We start from the raw sequence: 20616 nt of genomic DNA, 5'->3' as shown, positions 1-20616 counted from the left end.
AGTTTTGTCGATGTGGTTCAAAAGCCAGGACACTTTCCAAGTCTTGCCAATAGATGCTGCCGCCAATGAATCATCCGGGTCCATAACGTGCAAAAAAACAAACAAAAAAGCGAAAAACCAATTTTGAGAAATGATTTTGGATGGTAGAGGGCCAGAATAGATTATTCTGGTATTTCAGTAGAGATATAGTCGTGGCAGGTCAACAATTCCAATGTATATGATGATTCCAATGAACATCAGCATCTCCAACAGATTCACGTCTTCCCATGAGCCGTCACACCGAGCGTGTGTTTGCTTGCTCAAAATCTTCATCCATGCATATTTATTAAAGTGTTTCCGCACACGGTCTTCATCATTTCCGCCGTGAAGAGCATCAAAAAAAAGTCTGGAGGTCGAGTGAACCTCCGAGTGCTGCTCAGCTGCGATGTGCCGATATGGACACCTAGCTGTCGTCTTGGTTGAAAAACGCGACGCGACCTTGAGCATTTGGCAAACAGTCTTCGCCATACGTTGTGAAGACCCTGAAGCACGAAAATAGACTACTGTCATCAATTACAAACCGTATGCGCCGCAGAAAACACACAGCGAACGAAAACAGAGCTTACATGCAAGTACGCGCTGACGTTCCAGGCGCCCGAGGCGAAGTCTCGCTGTCGAAACCGAAATCCGACGTTTGTACATTGTTGCCTGACTAATAAGCGCTGCTTTCGTCGCAAAAAACGAAACAGAAACCGGCCGACGTGCTCGATGTCAGCTTTCGCTTTCGAGGAGCACTCGGCGATGCGGATGCCATTTTCTCCGGCTGACGCTGCTGCCGCCGTTCGAAGTTTTATTTTTCACGGCGCCCCCTCATGTCAAAACACTGAAACCAAGGCTGCAATTGAAAGAGCAGTTGTTGAGCTCACTAACTAGATGGCGGAGCACGTCCGCAACGCTCCAGAATAAACATTTTTGCGCGGGCGATTTGAATCGATCATATGCGAACGATGGCCTATGGCGCGGTTGCGAAAGAGTTAAGAATTTTGCATGACCACATCACAACACTTCACTTCCTTTAAGGACCCCTCGTGGGGTGCTACACAAGGGGTGGGAATCAGATGGTGCAGTCATAAACGATGGTGTTGTGTCACCGATAAGGTGGGGAAGGCCGTTCCAGTCAGTCGCTACTCGGCAAAAAAAGAAATGACTTTGGTGCGTCCACAGAACCTGAAGAGGGTGACCGATGCGATCTGTGTGGTGGGGGATGTAGGGTCTGAGCGGTGAATACAAACACTTGTGGAACAAGACAAGAAGGCTGGGCAGAAAGATTGCACAAACCTGACTGTAATTCTAGTGACGGTATGCAACAGTATGAAGAGCGAAGGAAACTCTGTTTTGTACAGCTTCGAGGGCACTGGTTCAATATGCTTGGTTCCATATGGCCGACGCGTATTATTCCAGTTTAGTGTATGCCTGCATTCTCGCGTGTTGAGGGGCATCCCCCCCCCCCCCCCCCCCCCCAGGTGACGTTTTAAGCAGCCAAGTGTTTCAGTGGCTGATGATGTTGGATTAGTCACATGCAAACGCCAGGATAAATCATTAGAAACAGTGGTACCTAAGTATTTGTATGACTGGACTAGGTCAATAGGGGAGTAAGAAATTGTGTACTGGAAGATAGAAGGATTTCGACGGCGGTGAAAAGACATGTACTTAAATTTGTTAGGGTTGAGCGTCATCAGCCACTTCAGACACCAGTTTTGCATATCATTTAGGCCTGCCTGTAGTGATTCTTGTTCAGAAGGGTGAGTGACTGAACAATAAATAACGCGTTCATCAGCAAAGAAGCGGATATGACAGGATAAGTCATTAATGTAAATGAGGAATAACGAAGGACCAAGGACAGAACCCTGCGGGGCATGGCTGTAGTAATAACAAGTGGTGATGGAGAACGGGGCACTTCGGATTCATCAGTGAAAACAGATGAAAAAGCACCGTTAGATGCATTTGCGCACTCGATGTCAGTGATTGTAACACCAGCATTGTTAGTGAGGGTGACAGCGCGCATTTTCGGTTTATCACTTTCCAAAACTTCTTAAGATTGTCGACTATCATTTTTGGTAGGTCTACTTCATAGACCTACCAAGGGAGTCCCTTCACGTGTGGCAAGAACTGTATAGGCCAGACGGGAAGATGCCTGCGTGAACACAACACCTCTTTGAAAGGAGCCCCTTCCTCGAACCTAGCCTTGCACTACAAAGAATGTGGTAGTAACACCTGCGCGCCTGCTGCTCAACCATGTGTGCCGCCACTTTTTAGCGACACAAAGGTCTTGTACAATCACAAAGATAGACTAACTAGGGAAATTAGCGAAGCATTTCATATGCAGAACAACCGCGACACATGCGTAAGCATCCCATCCGTCCTCGTTCATGACTGTGAGATACCGTTTCTTGAACATTATGAATAATTGTGACATCTTATCAGTGTTGGCATGCTCCTGGTTGTTTGTGGAGTATATATTTTGTGTTTCGTGCAATAAACCTTCAGTTGCTAGTCAGCGCCTGTCCCGTCGTCGTCTTTTCTCTTGTCCCTGTTCCTGCACTGTTTTCCTCAAGATGTACCAACTCGCTCAACTCGCCATTTTACCGTACTTCATAGAAGGCGTGCTTAGCGTTTACAATCGCAGAAAGTATGCATGTTCTGCATCGTTCTATTTTTGCCGCACATTTGGGCTGCCTTGTCGCTCAGCCGCACAAAATGTGTGTTTTTCTTATTTTCAAGCCTTTTTAGTGCTTTTGTGAACGGGGCCTTCTGATTTGTCTTCCTAAAGCTGCATGTTGTGATATATTTACTGGTTACTTCAGCTATATTATGTTTGAAAAGTGTCGAGTTTTCATTTGCATTCCTGGTATGAAAGGACGTTTGAGAATAAGTTAGTTATTTCTTTGCTTCATAGTTTCCTTTGTCGTGTAGCCTAGTAGCTTTCCGGGAAGTTTTGTTTAATGCAGGTGTGAAGCCGAAAGTGGCATGAATTACTTTATGATGGGTTCCAAAGCGCGACAAGACGGAGACGAAAGGAAACACTCGACAAGCGCTTATTAGCAACAAAAACGTTTATTGCAATTACTTTATGGTCGCTGTCTGTATGAGTGGTCAGTCCAGCTGCTTCTCCTGCAACACGTTCCAGCTCAGTTGGGTCAAATTAAAATTAAGACAAACATCAGCGAATTCCCACGGCTCTTCGTGGCTGTGGGCTGCGGCTGATTACTTTCACTACTCTCAGTCGATTGTGGGGGGGGGGGGGGGGGGGGGGGGGTATTTGAAATCCTAAAAAACTAGGATGTGTGCTTTAGGGAAACCAGTTGATGTGAAGCTTACCAGGAAAGCCAGGGGCCTATAACACGCATCAGTCAAGAGTGTCAGTGGTGAAGCACGGCACATGAGCCGTAAAGTTTCTTAGTACGCCGCGACATTGATGACAGAACGTGATATTTGCCCTTTGAAGGCAATTAGAACTCCCCCTCCGTGAGCGTCTCTACGATCGGCGCAGAAAAGACAAAAGTTTGGCAATCCAAACAAAATAGTTGTTCAACCATGTTTCGGTTAGTACAAGTAGATTGCTGTCTGACGATGATATAAGGTTTATCTTATATCATCTTATATCTTTTCTTTTTCTTTTGTTTGCCTACTTACTCGCTTGTTTTTCTTTTGAAGTATTGACAGCTGTATCTACATGTGTCTAAATTTATGCTCCCAACTTTAATTTTTGTGACTTGGGATTACTGTTTGACCCCCCCCCCCCCCCTCCCCTTATGTAATGTAAGGGTAAATAAATGATGATGATCTTGTGGGGCTTTACTCATCTTCTGTGGTTAGCTTCCCTGCAATGCACCCTCCTCAGCTGTGTTAGTTTAACTAATGAGGGAGGGCACTGGTGTCGCAGCGCCACAGATGCCGTGTTTGCTGTGCGTGTGCACGGGGGAGATGGCCCTCTTCTGCTTGGGACCTGGGAAGCTGATGTTCTTCGTTGGCGGGGCGAATGGCGAAGCCTCGGAGTTTTTCCCTTGCCCTAGCGTGGGCGAACGTTTGCTCGTAACCGTGCTGGTGAGCCGGACGTCCTCGATTCCTCAGCGCATTTTGTTGCCAGCCGGCTTTATTGTTGTTGTAGCAATACATGCCTTGTTTGGGTCAGCCAGAGTTCCTTTGTTCCCTGGGAGCAAGGCCCGCCGTGGTCGGCGTGCGCTCGGTAGCGTACGCAACCACAGGGTGGGGTCTTGCTGTTTTGAACTGTGTCTACCGCGATTAAACGGGGAAAACGTATTAAGCATGAAATGCTTTTAGCTCCCGTTGTTGGCAGTGTGGTGACGTCACGCCGAGACCGAGAGCCGTCATCCGGGCACTGAATCCCACTCATCTGGGCTCTGAAACGAGAACATCCGGGCACCGTACGAGATTTAACGAGTTTAAACGAGACTCTCTAAGCCCTCCTACGGGACTGGCATACAAGCGCCGGTTGCTCTCCAAACGAGTCACAAAAAATAACTGCTGCCAGTGTCTTCTCAATGTTCATCAAGATATCACTCGAGCTGTGTATTTGATAATGCACGGAATTATAATTTCCTATTTCTAATAGCGCGTGCGATAAGCACATAAATGCCACGATACACTTCGTTGTCATACGTGATCTCTTAGGGGCTTCGCGCATCGAAGCAAAGCCGCGCAGGCGCACAGGGGCCCGGGGGAGGAGCTTCGTGTCGTCTGCTACTGCGCTGGCGCGCACCTCGCTTGCACCTCTCTTGAGGTGCGCGCAGCGCTGTAGCAGACGACACGGAAGCTCCTGCCCCGGGCCCCTGTGCGCCTGCGCGGCTTTGCTTCGATGCGCGAACGCAGCGGATCCGCTGGCGCTCGCGGAGCTGTGTTCGCACTTAGAGTGGACCACCCTGTACATTCTTGTCAGGCCTGCGTCTCGTCGTGCCCGCGTACGCTTCTGCATCGTCCTGGATTTCAATGGCACCGCCGTCACAGCTGCTTAAGCCGAGCAATGGAGCCTGTGTTAGGCCCGTAAACATTTCATGCTTACTCTACTCTCGGTTACGGGAGAGGCGCATTTTTTTATCTCCCCAAATTAAAACCCCGTAATCTCGATTCTAGGACAGCGCAGAAAAACACTTGAAGGAACACACGACGAGCCCTTCGTCTTCTTCTGCGCTGTCCTTCAATCGAGATTAATCAGTACCAACATGCCCAACTTCTCGCTCTGCTTCAGATATAAGGTTTGACACGATATCACGTTTCGGCTAGACGCTGCGAATGTTCGTAAAGATAGGGAAATGTTGGAACAAGGAGTATGTTGGAGATAACGCGATTAAGGCGATTATGCCTCTAACGGTTTAAGAAGCTTCATGAAAAATGTAACGTTTTTTGGCTGATATGCAGTGTTTTAAACCTCAGGAAAAAAAGACACAGGCTTTGCTTTTGCAAAAGCTGCAAGGTGCTTCCAACAATTCTAAACGTGGCGCGAAAAGCCTTCACCTATCCTGTATCTTTTGGACCTTTGGAAAGAACTGACTCTAGTTGTGAAGGATAATCGGACACCCAGACCTCGGAGTGTCGTCCGAGGCAGCAGGCATATTCAACCTCGTTTTGGCTTATTTAGATGTCAAGCAGTGTTGTAGGTGTTGCCGAAAAAAATTAACTAAATACGTTACTCGTTACGCTAAAAAAAAGAAGGCATTACCACCCTGCGTTACGTACAAACAAAGGTAACGCGTTACCGGTACCCAAAAAAAAGAATCGCACGTTACTTTGCTGTTACTCCATGGCCATCAATTTTAATCGTGCGTCTTTGCTGTACGAACTCAATATATTTTGTAAAGTTCATATTTCACATAATTCCAACTTCACAAAGAAAACATAGCAGAACTGAACAAATTTACAGTAATTCCAATGTTCTTTTGCTTACGAAATTATGAGGAAATTGCATAGCAATAAAGAAATGCTTAAATGGCGTATTGAAGAAGCGTAGCTTGTTGGGCCAGTTGGTGCATGGTGTGTAGAAAACGAGCGAAAAGGACGCATTCACAAGGAGGAGAAGTACACAGGACGACACTGGAAACACAACTGAAAATTCTTTACTTCGCCAACATCAGAACAGGGCGCACATGCGCGAGAGCACCACCAATGCTATCAAAACAGCAAACACAAAACTGATTAAGTGAGCTATGTCCCATTCATGAAGGGGTACTCTTTTGCCGTGAACCTAACAGAGCTGTCGCTGACGCATTCAGTTCCTAACTGCTTGATTTTGAAAGCTTCTAAGAGAAAACAATGTTAATAAACAACAACAACTTTCTAATAGTTACAACTTGTTGCTGTTGAATTTGAGCAACAGCTGCCTTTCAAAGCTGTCCTTAGCCAGCTTAGTGAATATGTCGGCACCTAGGTGCTCGACGGACGCACTGGATGGATTCACTTTCAGGAAGAGCTGGTGAACGCGTGGAAAGTTTTCCTCCAGCCCACTCAGTGCACAGTTATGCGGCACCCAAAAAAGGCAGTTCCTCACTTGACGACGATGCCGAGGAGTTCCCGAAGAAGTCTGTCTGGATGACGAGAAAATCTCGACAGCTCACTGTGGACGGTCTCGAGGACTGCATTTTGCTGTGCTTCATCCACAACAACTTGAACCTCGGTACCAAGGTAGCCACAGATCGTTCCGATTCATAACAATCTGCATTAGCAAAGTTGCTTTCATCAAGAAAGTTGCTGGAAATTTATCAAATTTGTAAATGGCACCCCCTGTATCTCGCGATATCCTTCACCAGATGAAGTTAAGTGATATTCCCTGACTGCACGAGATAGGTTTCTTGCAAACGGAAAAGCAACCGGGAGAAATGTGAAAACATATGAATATGCGAATCATGTTTGCATGATACGCAGCTCTTCGACTCAGAGGGGGCTGAACGGCCGAGTAGGCCAGCAGCGGAAGCGTACGGCACCGGCAGAACAGCAGTGTGGCAATATGTACTAGCCCATTTTTTCTTAATGAGCCTATGTTAAATGATTCCATCCAAAAAGTGCAGTCCGGAGATTTTCTCGTACTTTTTGATGATGACATCGGAAGTAGTGAAAACCGGATGTGGAACCAGCAGCCGCGAGACCTTGCAGTATTCTGCTATGAACTTGGGCTCGTGAGGTTTCTGGAGAAAATAAATTCCAAGTCCTGCCCCTTTTCTAGCAAGGAATTGATAGTGTCCACAGCCCTAACTGTTGAATTCCATCATGTAACAGCCGTGTGCGGCAAGTCAATCCTGCAGTGGGTCTTAATCGGGGCAGCTGCATGCGCTTGCTTATTCCAGAGGCACTTGCTGAATACACTCTGTTTTATCCTAGCGTCAACAGAATCCGCCCTTGCTGCATCAACACTTGCAATTAGGTTCATGGTGTTAGCCTTCCTTCATGCTGTCGATGAAGAGCGGACAGTAATTATTCACAGAGGGGTGCAAAAAGCTGTCCTTACCTTAAAGACCCACTGTCCGTGACCACCCTGGTGACCTTTCCGTGGAGATGGAATTCACTGAACACCTCTTCAAGGGCCACACTTCCTTCCTTTCGGTCTAAAGTTCACTCCAGCTGGAAACCATATATTTAAACTAGGCAGCTAAAATACACGATGTAGAAGGTGGCCTTGCTTTGGGCTGAGGGACAACTAATGCACCATTTCTTCATCGTGGAAGGGATTCTGAGCGCAAAGGGTTAAAAACGGACACGATGCACGTCTTCCTTGTACTCTTTAACCTTTCACGCTGAGTATTATTTCCACGATGAAATGAGCACCAACCAACTAGCACCACAACTTGTCATTCTGCGCACTTGCTTCTAAACGAGCTAAAAGACTCGCCTGTGAAAGTGAGTGGCAGCCACAGGAAAAGGAGGGTTTCGAGGTGCGCATGGAGACGAGTCATGAGCAACAGCTCTGTGTCGGGGGCATGTTTCTTCTTGGATGGCTCCACTGGTGACCGACTCTTCGACCAGCTGAGGGGATCAAGTGTCCAGTTTCCCCTAGGGCGCATTTTGTTCTGGACTCAAATGTTCTTCGCAGCGTCTCCTTTTTTTTTTTTTTGCCAGCATCTCAAACTCTAGGAGGCTCTGCCTGTGCAGTTTCTATTTTAAAAAATAATAAGCAGTCATTAGATAGGCTGAAATACCAGTAGAGGGGGTGGGGCGTTGCTACTTTGCCAATACCGCCAAAAATGCATCACACTCAACACCGGGAACTAAATAAAACTAAAAAGATGGATTCCAAAGTCAAGTCACATGTTTTTGCAAGTTGGAGTCCGGAGCTCAACAGCTTCAGTTTTGGCAAACAAAGGAGGCACTTGAAAGTGAAGTTTTCATCTTTGCAATTCTCTGGAATAAAAAATTTACTCAGTGCGAAGGGTGCAGAGCCTTCCAAGTTGATGGGCAGACGACATAGCCTCCACACCTGTTTCCCTCCTGTTGCGTTGCAAGACACTGTGGGCCCATGGGCTCGGGAAACTGCTTGTGCTGCCAACGCGGAGCTCATGTTCAACCGGAGACACACCCCTCTTGGACTTGAGGGTTGCGAAGCGCCACTCCTCTCACGTCGGAACTTGGGATGGTCTGGATTCGGCCACCAAGGACGCTTCCTTCCTGGAACCCGCAGCTTGGTCACGTCACTACGGCGTTGGAAAACTCGACTGTCAACGGAACCCGTCCTGTGTGTCTCCCTTGTGTCCGTGTCTTTTTAGTGCTATGTGGCAAGTGAACCCCCTTTGTTCTTATGGGTCGAAATCTCTAAATAAAGACCCAGATCTTCACCGAGTCCACAGCCCGTAGCTCGCAACACTCCTCGCATGTGCCTGGTGTTTCCCATTTCGGGAACCTGACTACAGGTCAAAGCAAGCGGGCTCTTGAAAGCATTTTCCTTCATGTCCGCAGCTCAGCGCCACCAGAAGCCAGGGAATGGACGAATGTTTTTCTTGGGTGAGGAACACCGACAAGGCACAGCAATCCACTTCTAAGAAAACCGTGGGTGGTGCATGGTGGATTCTGCGGCTTTCATCAAGCTTTGACCTGGCGTCAGTGTTTCTCAACAAATTCTGGGCAGTTTTTCCCAGAATGGACCATTTGCGGAAACCTGTAACTCATCTTCTCTGCAAGGCTTGTTTCCCAACCAAAAGATCTCAAACCCAGACTTCAAGCGAATGAAAACTCCGGATGGTCGCACTCTGCGTGCAACAGAGTCTAGGCAGAAAAAGGAGGGAGGCACAGTGCTGTGGGGAGTGGGTTCTTCCTTGTTCTGGCTAGGGGAGAACAGGGGGCTGTGACTATGAAGGGAGAAAGTTGAAGCGACAGTGTTGTTGAGCAGAAAATTTTTAGAAAGTTTAGTATGAGGTAGCTCACTAGTGCCGGCACGGGAACAAAGGCCCATTTCCTTCTTTCTCCTCTGCTTCAGTGCTACAGCCGGTTGACTGCAATTCCTTTTTCTGTGCTGTACCATTGCACTCTTTCGACGGCTCTCTTGGGGCCGTCTTGAAGTAAACTGGCGGCATTCCTGAGTTTAGGCCGCCGCGGTGGCTGAGTGGTTATGGTGCTCGGCTGCTAACCCAAAAGACGCGGGTTCGATCCCGGCCGCGGCGGCTGGAATTTCTTTGGAGGAGAAATTCTAGAGGCCCGTGTACTGTGCGATGTCAGTGCACGTTAAAGAACCCCAGGTGGTCGAAATTTCCGGAGCCCTCCACTACGGCGTCTCTCATAGCCTTAGTCGCTTTGGGACGTAAAACCCCCATAAACCAAACCAAACCAAACCATTCCTGAGTTTACTCGGAAGAGGGAACTGCTTCCGCAAAGAATGCGAGAGTGCCGCCTGGGAACGAAAACTTTTGGTTGGAAAACAAGCTTACAGAGAAACTGACTTACAGATTTCTGCAAATGGTCCATTGATGGCTCGGCATGCATCCACTCTTGAGAGAGTTGTGTGTGTGTGTGTGAGTGGTTTGGGGGTGAAGACGTGTGTGAATGCGTGTTCGTGCTTTTTTGTTTTAGTTGAGTGTGTCTTCAAGGGCAGGTGTTTTCTGGCACGTATGGAGCCGCAACAAGGGTTGTCGAGAGCACCTGTAGATTTCTTTATTTGCAACATCATTTTCAGCGTTTTTTTTTTTTTCTGAAAAAGAGGTGGAGGAAGACATACTGAAAAAATTGCGCAGAAAAAACGAGGACGAAGCAAAGACAAGACCAGGACGAGCGCTAACTCACAACTGAAGATTTATAGAAAATAGCGGCAGCTTATACACAAGCTGCCGCTATCTTGTGGTTCGGTGTACATCGGCCAAACAGGGCGATGTCTCAACGAAAGATTAGGTGAACACTGAAGATTACTCAGGGGAGATTCCCTTGACAACCTCCCAAAACATTGCCGCACTTGTAATGCCGGTGATAAGAAGCGGCAGTGTAAACCGCTCTTTGATAAAACAACATTTCTGTTTAGGCATAGAGACCAACTTGTGCGGGAACTCATGGAAGCATTTCATATGCGTATCAGCGGAGATACATGCGTCAGCCAGACTTCCGTCCGCTTCTCTGATAGGGAGTTCTGTTTTTTGGCCAAATCACTCGGGTACGCAGGGGGGTGACATGTGATGTTCTTGATGTCAGATTGGTATGATTAGTTTTGTTTTTTTTTCCTGTTTATATGTGCATGTGTTTCGGAATAAATCTTCAGTTGTGAGTTAGCGCTCGTCCTGGTCTTGTCTTTGCTTCGTCCTCGTTTTTTCTGCGCAATTTTTTCAGTATGCATATCAACCAACTTGCCCAACTTTCTGCTCTCCTAAGTGGAGAAAGACAATTGAAGTAAAAAGTCACTAGTAACATGACACCTCACGTTACCGAAAAATGTTAACGGAAGTGTGTTACCCGTTACAGTTCTGAAATGGTAATGAGTACATTACTAAGTTATCGAAAAAAGTAACGCGGTAACGCCGTTACTTGTAGTGCGTTACCGACAACATTGATGTCAAAGTGGTCAGAGCAGTGGTGAATGATTAGGCATTGTAGTTTATAAGATCCCCTTGTCATGCGGGGCGTCATATGTTGGGCAGTCAGGACGCTGCGCCAACATACGTCTCATGGAACACGTCGGCAACATCGAAAAAGGATATGGCAGCAAGCTAGCGGGACACGTGTCGGACTGCGAATGCATTCCACACTTTCGACGCTGCAAGATTCTGAGAAGATACCCCCGAAAGCTCATGCGTGAGATATACGAAGCGTTCATCGTTCAGAAGAATCGTTCCTCCTGCGTAAGCACACCATCACTAACGTTGACGAAAAAAGAAATGGGTTATCACAGAAGTGACAAAATGATGATTCCATGGCTTTCTTTGTATTTTTAGACGATACTTTCTGCATTTATTGCAAGCAAAGCAGTAAATTCCTCAGTTGTCAGTCAGTGCTGTGTGTTTTTCGACTTTTTCCTGTCCCTGCGCACTGTTTTAAGTAGAAAAAATGGAAAGAAGAATGATGGGAACAAACGTAGTCAGTGACACCCTGGTCGAAATGGGCTTGGGCATGCAATGCGGAGGTCCTTATTAAGGGTAACGGAGTGGATTTCAAGGGAAGTCAAAGCAGATAGCAGTTAGGTGGGTGGATGAGATTGAGAAGGGATAGCAGGGTGATGGGAGGTGGGGACTGCTGTGCAGGGCTGAGCGGGTGGCCTTCAGCTGCCTGGGCTGGGTGAGCTCGGTGACGGGTGAGGCGGAGCCGGCCGTGTCCCTGGAGGCCCTGGGCGAGGGCCCCTGCGGGGGCCACCAGGAGGAGGCCCTGAGCGACAGCCAGGGGGCCTTCCGGCTGCGGGGCCTGCTGCCCAACTGCACCTACCAGCTGCAGCTCAAGGACCCCCCCTCCAGCCACGTGGAGAGGGCCGAGCCACCCCGCCTGCAGCTGCACGTGAGCCCACACTCTTCTCCCCGTTGGCGCAGCAGTGAAGCACATGAAAATTCATAATGCTGCTTAGGATGTTTCAGTGAAGTTTTGTATTTACTGTTTCCTTACAGTATGGAAAATAAACATTTTTGGGGGGGGTTCCTGTAGATATTTTTTTTTTTTGTAAAAACTACTGTATTTAAAATTACATTAAAAAAAAAAATGGGAAGAAAATGACGTACAGCCTCTGCACCGTCAGTTTTGACCACTTTGGTTGTCTGCCATTGCTACAGTGTTAATACTGGTGAACAGCGCAAAAAAGGCGGGACAACGACAAGACAAGCGCTGACTATCAACCTTGTTTATTCAAGGACGGAAGGGTACATATAGGAAAACATAACACAAAGGAGTAAGATGAAAGTTCCGCTGCAAAAAGTGCAAGTGCGCACCTGAGCACAAGAAAACCCAAGTTCTGTTCCGCCATTGAGATAAGCTCACGCGCGAAATAATGGAAGCGCATCACATCCACAGGCAAGGTGACGAATGCATCAGCAGTCCGTCCGTGGCACTTAGCAACAAGGAATTAGCATACATCAGTTCACATGTGACATAGGTTTTGATTTTCACGGCCCTTTCACACTTTCATCTTACTTCTTTGTGTTATGTTTTCGTATATATACCCTTCCGTCCTTCAATAAACCCAGTTGATAGTCAGCGCTTGTCTTGTCGTTGTCCCGCCTTTTTTGCACTGTTCACCAGTATGAATGCATACCAACTCGCCCACATCTCAGCCTTGCTACAGTGTTAGCCACCATCTGATCGCAGACTCATTGTCGGCGACCTTCGCTATGGGCTCTGCAGCTGCAGAGCCAAAATGGAATGTCTTCTTCCAGGCACTACATTCACACACACTTATAAGAATATTGGAATGCCATCGAAATACCAGAGTTGTAACCGGGTTATGCCGACAAAACGGAAAGATGACAAAGTTCAGAGCATCATCATCATCATCAGCCTGACTACACCCACTGCAGGGCAAAGGCCTCTCCCATGTCTCCCCAGTTAACCCTGTCCTTTAGCCAGTTGCCGCCACTGCATCCCCGCAAACTTTTTAATCTCACCCGCCCACCTAACTTTCTGCCGTACCCTGCTACGTTTGCTTTCTCTTGGAATCCACTCCGTTACCCTTAAGGACCAGCGGTTATCTTGCCTTCGCATTACATGCCCTGCCCAAGCCCATTTCTTCCTCTTGATTTCAACTAAGATGTCATTAACCCGCGTTTGTTCCCTCACCCACTCCGCCCTCTTCCGATCTCTTAACGTTACACCTATCATTTTTCTTTCCATAGCTCGCTGCGTTTTTCTTAACTTAACTCTTTTGCTACCGCGGAAAAATGCACGATTTGGAGTGTACTGAAAGAAAAATTTTTTTCCCAAGAACTAATACACTCAGCACATATTGCAATGCATGAATTTGTAGCTTATTAGTTACGCTTCTGAATGAAACAAACAGAAGAGTTGTGTGTACAAAAGTAAATGAACATTTATTTGTGAAATTTGCTAAAAACACAAAAAAAAAGTATATAGCAAAAACAAAAATTACCGGCTGCACTAAGCCCAAACTTGATTAGAGGAAAACTGGAATATACAAACTGTTTCACATGCTTATAGCTGTCATTATTCACAGTTTCAGCTATGAGAAAAATTTACTGCACTTTCCATGGCTTGTCAAGTCAGGGGTCATGACTGTGGTGCAACTGTGGAGAGCAATCAGGGGTGAAGATGTGAAGCAGAGGTAGACTGACAAGTGCTTCACATAAGGTTTTATCTTTGTTCCTCCCTTGTTCTCTGATAGCCGAGCTTGCAGTTTCTTCTTTTTTTCAATCTTTTCGGTTGGTGTTGAATGGATTCTATGGGAGGATTGGGGGCGTGGACTTCTTTTCCCTCATCATATTTCTTGAATGAGCTGCTCCCTGAAAGCCAGCTGATAAAATTTGGCATTTTAGGCAAGCTCTAAGACATCAGGATCGATGAAATAAGTTTTATCGATGTGGTTCAAAAGCCAGGACACTTTCCAAGTGTTGCCAAGAGAAGCTGCCGCCACTGAATCATCCGGGTCCGTTACGTGCAAAAAAAAGAACAAAACAAGCAAAAAACCAATTTTGAGAAATTTTTTGATGGCAGAGGGCCAGAATAGATTCTGGTATTTCAGTAGAGATACAGTCGTGCCAGGTCAACAATTCCAATGTATATTCACGTCTTCTCATGAGCCGTCACGCCGAATTTGCTGAAACTCTTCATCCATGCATACTTATTAGTGTTTCCGCACAAAGTCGTCATCATTTCCGCCGTGAAGAGCATCAAAAAAAAGTCGAGAAGTCGAGCGAATCTCCAAGCGCCGCTCCGCAGCGATGTGCCGATATGGACACCTAGCTGTCGTCTTGGTTGAAAAACGCGACGCGACCTTGAGAATTTGGCAAACTGTCTTCGCTAAACATTGTCAAGACCCTCAAGCACAAAAATAAACCACTGTCATCAATTACAAACCATATGCACCGCAGAAAACACACAGCAAACGAAAACAGAACTTACATGCAAGTACGCGCTGACGTTCCAGGCTCCCGAGGCGAAGTCTTGCTGTCGAAACCGAAATCCCACGTTTGTACATTGTTGCCCGACTAATAACCACTGCATTTGTCGCAAAAAACGAAACCGCAACCGGCCGACGAGCTCGGTGTCAGCTTTCGCTTTTGAGGAGCGCGCGGCGATGCGGACGCCATTTTCTCCGGCTGACGCTGCCGCGGCCGTTCAAAGTTTTATTTTTCACGGCGCCCCCTCATGTCAAAACACTGAAACAAAGGCTGCAATCGAAAGAGCAGTTGTTGAGGTCGCTAACTAGATGGCGGAGCACGTCCACGACGCTCCAAAATGAGCTTTTTTGTGCGGGCGATTTGAATCGATCATATGCGAACGATGGCCTAAGGCGCGGTAGCGAAAGAGTTAAGCTGAACCCTCTTTGTTAGCCTCCACGTTTCTGCCCCATAGGTGAGTACCGGTAGGATACAGCTGTTGTATAATTTTCTCTTCAGGGATATTGGTAAGCTACCATTCATGATCAGAGAGAACCTGCCATATGCGCTCCACCCCATTCTTATTCTTCTAGTTATTTCCCTCTCATGATCCGGATCTGCGGTCACTACCTGCCCTAAGTAGACATATTCTCTTACTACTTCCAGCACCTCGCTACAAATTGCGAACTGCTGTTCACTCTGCTAGGCTGTTGAACATTACTTTGGTTTTCTGCATGTTAATTCTTAGCCCCACCGTTCTGCTCTGCCTGTCTAACTGATTGATCATGCTTTGCAGTTCTTGTCCTGAGTGGCTTAGCAAGGCAATGTCATCAGCGAATCGCAAATCACTCAGGTATTCTCCATTAACTCTTATCCCCAACTGTTCCCATTCCAGTCCCCGGAACACCTCCTGTAAGCAGGCAGTAAATAACATAGGTGAGATCGTGTCTCCCTGCCTGACACCTTTCCTTGTTGGAATTTTACTGCTGACTTTATGGAGAACTATGGTAGCTGTGCAATCGTTATAAATATCTTCCAATATTTTCACATAACACCCTGATCCCGCAATGCCTGCATGACAGCTGAAGTTTCCACTGAGTCGAATGCTTTCTCGTAATCAATGAAGGCTATATATGGGGGTTGGTTATATTCTGCGCATTACATTAAGTTGAGAGCATTTACACGTAAACCTGGATACAACCTACTTGAAAAAAGTCCGGGATTTTTTGTTACATCCAGGTTTTTGTTGCATGCAGTTTTTGCAAGAAGACCCAAAAAGACAGGGCAACACGGAAACCAAAACCAGAAAAAAATGTAGATTAAATCAGCTTGAAAATGTTCACAGAAAACCCTGTTACTGGAAGTCATAAACGTGGCAAAATGTTCCACTATCACGCTGACTGCAGCCGCCGCTACGAGTGGGGTAGGGAGAGGAGAGCGCACGCTGTTGCGTCGTGCGTGTTCTCTCTCTCAGTCTGCCCCAGGAATGCGTGCTCTCCACCGTCCCCACTCCAGAGTAGCAACGCGCGAGGGCTATCGGCGCCGGAATCACGCGAGCAATCGCATGGCTGCATACTGCTCGTGCCGTTTGGTTTTTGCAGTGTACAGGAAGTACACCGGCTTATGTATCCACACAGGCAGGGTGGGCAGGAGAACGCCCACACCAGGCATTTCCATGGCCGGCATGGGTCACATTCGGCGATCTCGCCCAGTTCGAATATTGTGACGTCGGGGCAAGGGCCTCCTTGCATTAGGTCTACCGTGCGCGAACTCGCGCGTCTGGCATTCCTTCGTTGCTTGCTCGGTCTCGAGCTGTTTTGACAACCGACGCCGCTGTGTGCGTGCGTTTGGCATTCTCCCGTTCCCCCAATGAGCTCGCTGGCTTCGGGTATCGTAGCGGTGCCTGTAGAGATCTCTTTGGGCTTCGTTCGCCGTTTCTGCTGCCACAGCAACCTCCCCCTGGAAGTACTGTTTCAGCTCTCCCACGTGAATGGGTCCGCTGATTCGGCCCGATCTCGGGTCTTTCAGCCGGTAGTTGAGCCGCGAAAGCTCCTTAGCGGTCAGCAAGGGTCCCACCTGTTTGGGCGCTAGACTGGCCGAGAAACCTGAGGTTGCGTCGCTGAGTTGCACTTGAGAACGAGGTCTCCCGTCGAAAAGTCCACGTCTCTGTGCATGTGCTCATAAGTGGCCTTTTGACTCATTCATGATGTAAAAATAGCGCACAGGGAACACAAGGGATGGAAAGTAAACGACGCACACAAGCGCTATTTTTACATCATGAACGTTATCCAACTTGGCCAACTTTCCGCTTTGCTTTTGACTCGCCCTGGCCTTCTCGCGGCTGCTGTTCGCCTCCTTCATGGCATTTGCCAAACGCTTGCGCAATTGTAGTCGTCGACATCTTGCGTAGTCATCGACGTCTGCTGTGACTCTGCGCACACCCTCTGATCAGAATTGTGTTCGTAGGCATGTTCAGCTCCCTGCCAAACATGAGAAAAGCCAGCTGCTCGGGTGCGCAGAGCGAAGGAGATGGTGTCCAAGTGTGCTGGGTTGGAGTAAACCAGGTGCCGTTCCACCTCTCTCTCTTGGCAGACGTTTGTACGTACCTACACACATCAACCTTTATTCCCGGCCAGGCAGCGAACTGACAAAGCTTCTGACATGTCTTTGGAGTGCTCCCGTCTGCATCGTGATAGTGCCGCCACAGTTTGCGTGGAATAATGGATTTGAAACACGCATCCGAGGCTTCTTTGCCTGGCACGTTCCATCATGGTCCAGCAGGAAGTTCACTCGCCACAATACCAGTGACACTAGAGTTAGCGCCAATCACACTACGAGTGGCTTCACAGCGCAGTTTGGCCTGACTCGTCGGAGGGCCCGTCTCTTCACTAAGACTGTTTTTATTTATTTTTATTTATTCAATACTGCCAGCCACCTTTTGGTGGCCAAGGCAGGAGTGGGGATACAATTACACAGTGCTTTGTCAACAGCAAACAACAAAAAAAAAAAGGCCTGCAGGTAGGCAACAAAATTTCTGCCGAACAACACAAATAACAGACGAGTGACAAACACTTTACATTAAAATACAAAACAACACACGACAAGGGCAACACTCCAGAGTCGAACCAAATACCCTAACTTGACCGGTTGGGGTTGATTGCAGATAAAAATGTTTTGGCTGACGATAAGGTGACCACCTCACGAGGTAATGCATTCCAATCAGCTATCGTTCTTGGAAAGAACGACAGCTTGTATGCAGTGGTTCTGCATTTGGGAACTACAATTGATTTATCGTGTTTGTGCCGAGTTTGTCGTGTTCTGTTATATTGCATATAAGTGTGAAAGTCTATTCTAGTGTGATTGTTGACGATGTCGAATAACATTTTCAAGCGATGCATTTTGCGACAAGATTCCAAGGTGGGCAAACCGGAACGGCTAAGAAGATCAGATATCGGTGCATGTCTTCCATAGGCGTTGAAAATGAAGCGTAGCGCTCTTCTTTGGACACGCTCTAAGCTTTTGGCATCCGTTTTCGTATGCGGGTACTACGTCCCATACTACGTCAGCATATTCGAGTAGTGGACGCACTAGGGAAGTATACGCCACAAGCTTTGTTTTAGTGGAAGCATGTTTTAGCTGGTATCTTATTAGCCATAGTCTTTTAGATGCCACTGAGGTTATATTATTAATGTGCGGGCTCCAGCTTAGATTCGAACTGATCGTTACGCCAAGGTACTTGAATTCATCTACCCGTTCAAGAGGGACGCTGTTAATTTTGTAAGAGAACAGCAGTGGAACTTTTTTCCTGGTTATGGTCATTTGTTTGCACTTGCTAACATTTAACGGCATTTTCCAGTTGTTACACCAATTATTAACAGCACCTAAATAGTTATCTATAATTATCTGATCGCTTTCGGAGAGAATTGTGTGGTAAATTACGCAGTCGTCTGCAAAAAAATGAGCCTGGACAGGAGAATCGGACTTGAGGTCATTTAAATATATAATAAAAAGAAGTGGCCCGAGGACAGAGCCCTGCGGCACGCCTGAAAGCACTGGAGTGATCGACGAACTTGAACCAGAGATCTGCACGTACTGCTGCCGGTGGGATAAGTATGAATCAAGCCATTGTAGAATTTGTTGATTTTGTAAGATGTGCTTAAGTTTAAGTAAAAGTTTACAGTGGAATACTCGGTCGAACACTTTTTCAAAATCCAGAAAAATGGCATCAATTTGTCCTGCTGTATCAAGAGTTGAGAAGAAATCGAAGAAGTTGAGAAGAGTTGAGAAGAAGCTCCTTACAAAATGAGCCTTCCCGCCGAGCCTTGAGAAGCTCTTCTCTGCTGAACGCAACCTCGAGGGGGATCCCTGATCCAACGAGGTGCACGTGCTCTCGGGGCTCCGAAGACGGGGCACTCCCCGCAGCGAGCTCCTTCCGCAGAGGGGGACACTCTGCCCCCTCCTCCTCGTCCTGGCCCGCCGGTTGGGCGTGACTGTGCATCTGCGACTACATTTGTAGTACCTTTGCGATAACGCACTTCTAACTGGGAGTGTTGCAGTGTCAGGGCCCACCGCGCAAGCTGGGCTCACGGAGGCGTTTCAGCCAGTTTAAGGCCATGTGGTCGGTCTCGACTGTGAACTTTGTTCCCTCTACGTACATCTCAAACCTTCGGAGTGCGTAGGCCAGGCATTCCTTTTCTGTCGCGTTCTGCCGGTGTCAGTGCGCAGCTCGCAAATGCCACAGGTCGCAGTTGATCCCCCCTCCCCCATCTGAAGGAATACTGCTCCCACTCCGATATCACAGGTCTGGATAACGAATGGGCTGTTCAGGTCGGGCAGCTTCAGAGCTGCCGCCTCGGTGATGTTGTCTCTTTTCCTGCTCCTCTCCCCATGGAGAAGACTTTCCTAGCGACCCTGCCAAGGGCGCTTGCAGTCGCACACAATTGGGAATGAAATGACGATAGTATCCCACCATGCCCAGATAACGATCTTTAGGCGCAGGAAACTCCAGGATCGCCCAAAGCTTTTCTGGACCAGGAGACTCCGGTCCCCGTTCTACTCGATAGCCAAGCAAGCTCACCTGAGCATGATGCCATCTGGCGTCTCCGAGTACACGGTCCATCAGCCTTTGGAATGGGCTCGGAGCTCTGGACAAACCGAAAGGCATTCTCGTCAAGTGAAACAGACCGCTGTGACATGTGAAGGCCGTTTTCCACTCATCACCTGGTCCCATTTCAACCTGCAGGTACCCCTTGCTCGCATCAAGAATCGAGAAGAACTCTGAGATTTGAGACGATCTCGTCTATTCTTTGGAAGGGGTGCGCATCTTTCTTTGTGACCGCATTGTGATAGTCAACGCACGAGCACCACGTGCTGCGATCTGTCTTCGGCACAAGAACCACTGGAAGAGTGGCATATGAGACGAGCAACTCCTGGAGCGCCTCGTCGCTAGCTTGCTGTCTGGCAACACTGACGGACCTTGGGTTCCAGGGCAGCACATCACCCGAGTCTATGCGGTGCAGCACCAAACTAGTGCATCCTGGATGGTCTGTGAATATCTAGTCAGTCATCCAACAAAGATGAGGCGGTCACATTCGAGCTGTGTCAGTACACCAGCATCTGCCAGTAATGTGTGCATTCTCTCCTCCAACCCCGGAGGATAACCGTGCTGGCAGGCCGCCGCTGCCGATCTCGGCATTTGATGGGGGAAACCCACAATCTCTTAGTTCGCCGACATCTGTCGGTTCAGCATGCTTTCTCTGCTCCGACCTTGGAGAGGGAGCATAGAGGTGGGCCACTGTTGCCGATCCCGGCAGTTGGCGGTGTGGGCGGCACTCGTGGGAGGGTCGGCCGTGCGCTCTGAAGACGATCTCGTTGCAGGTCGACAAAGGGCCTGAGTGGGGCGCACTGGCTCTCCCGATAACCGCCACGGGCGATGTCTTCAACCAGTCCAGTCTTCACCAAGAACTCTCGGCCTAAAATAACTGGCACTTTGAGACCAGGCAGGTGAATGAAGCGCATTCTGCATACACGCTGATCCCAGCGCACTGCGAGGCAAATGTCACCACAGGACTGCACCTCTCTGCTAGCTAGCTGGAGTGGCGTCCTTCGCTGTCGCAACCGAACAGAC

At 48.0% G+C, this 20616-nt stretch overlaps 1 protein-coding gene across 1 annotated transcript in view; it reads left to right on the top strand.

Annotated features, from left to right (window-relative positions):
• The window catches only part of LOC149345452 (BOS complex subunit NOMO3-like), a 136236-nt gene that overhangs the window by 90155 nt on the left and 25465 nt on the right, over positions 1 to 20616 (top strand). Inside the window, exon 8 of the mRNA XM_089546653.1 lies at positions 11697 to 11943. Within this exon, the coding sequence (XP_089402779.1) occupies positions 11697 to 11943 (247 nt within the window). The remainder of the gene's footprint in view (positions 1 to 11696; positions 11944 to 20616) is intronic.

This window comes from Amblyomma mixtum, chromosome 5 (assembly GCF_055824585.1).
Source record: "Amblyomma mixtum isolate Tamu chromosome 5, ASM5582458v1, whole genome shotgun sequence".
In the NCBI taxonomy this organism is placed as follows: Eukaryota; Metazoa; Arthropoda; class Arachnida; order Ixodida; family Ixodidae; genus Amblyomma; species Amblyomma mixtum.
This window is presented reverse-complemented; position numbering and strand designations above follow the sequence as displayed.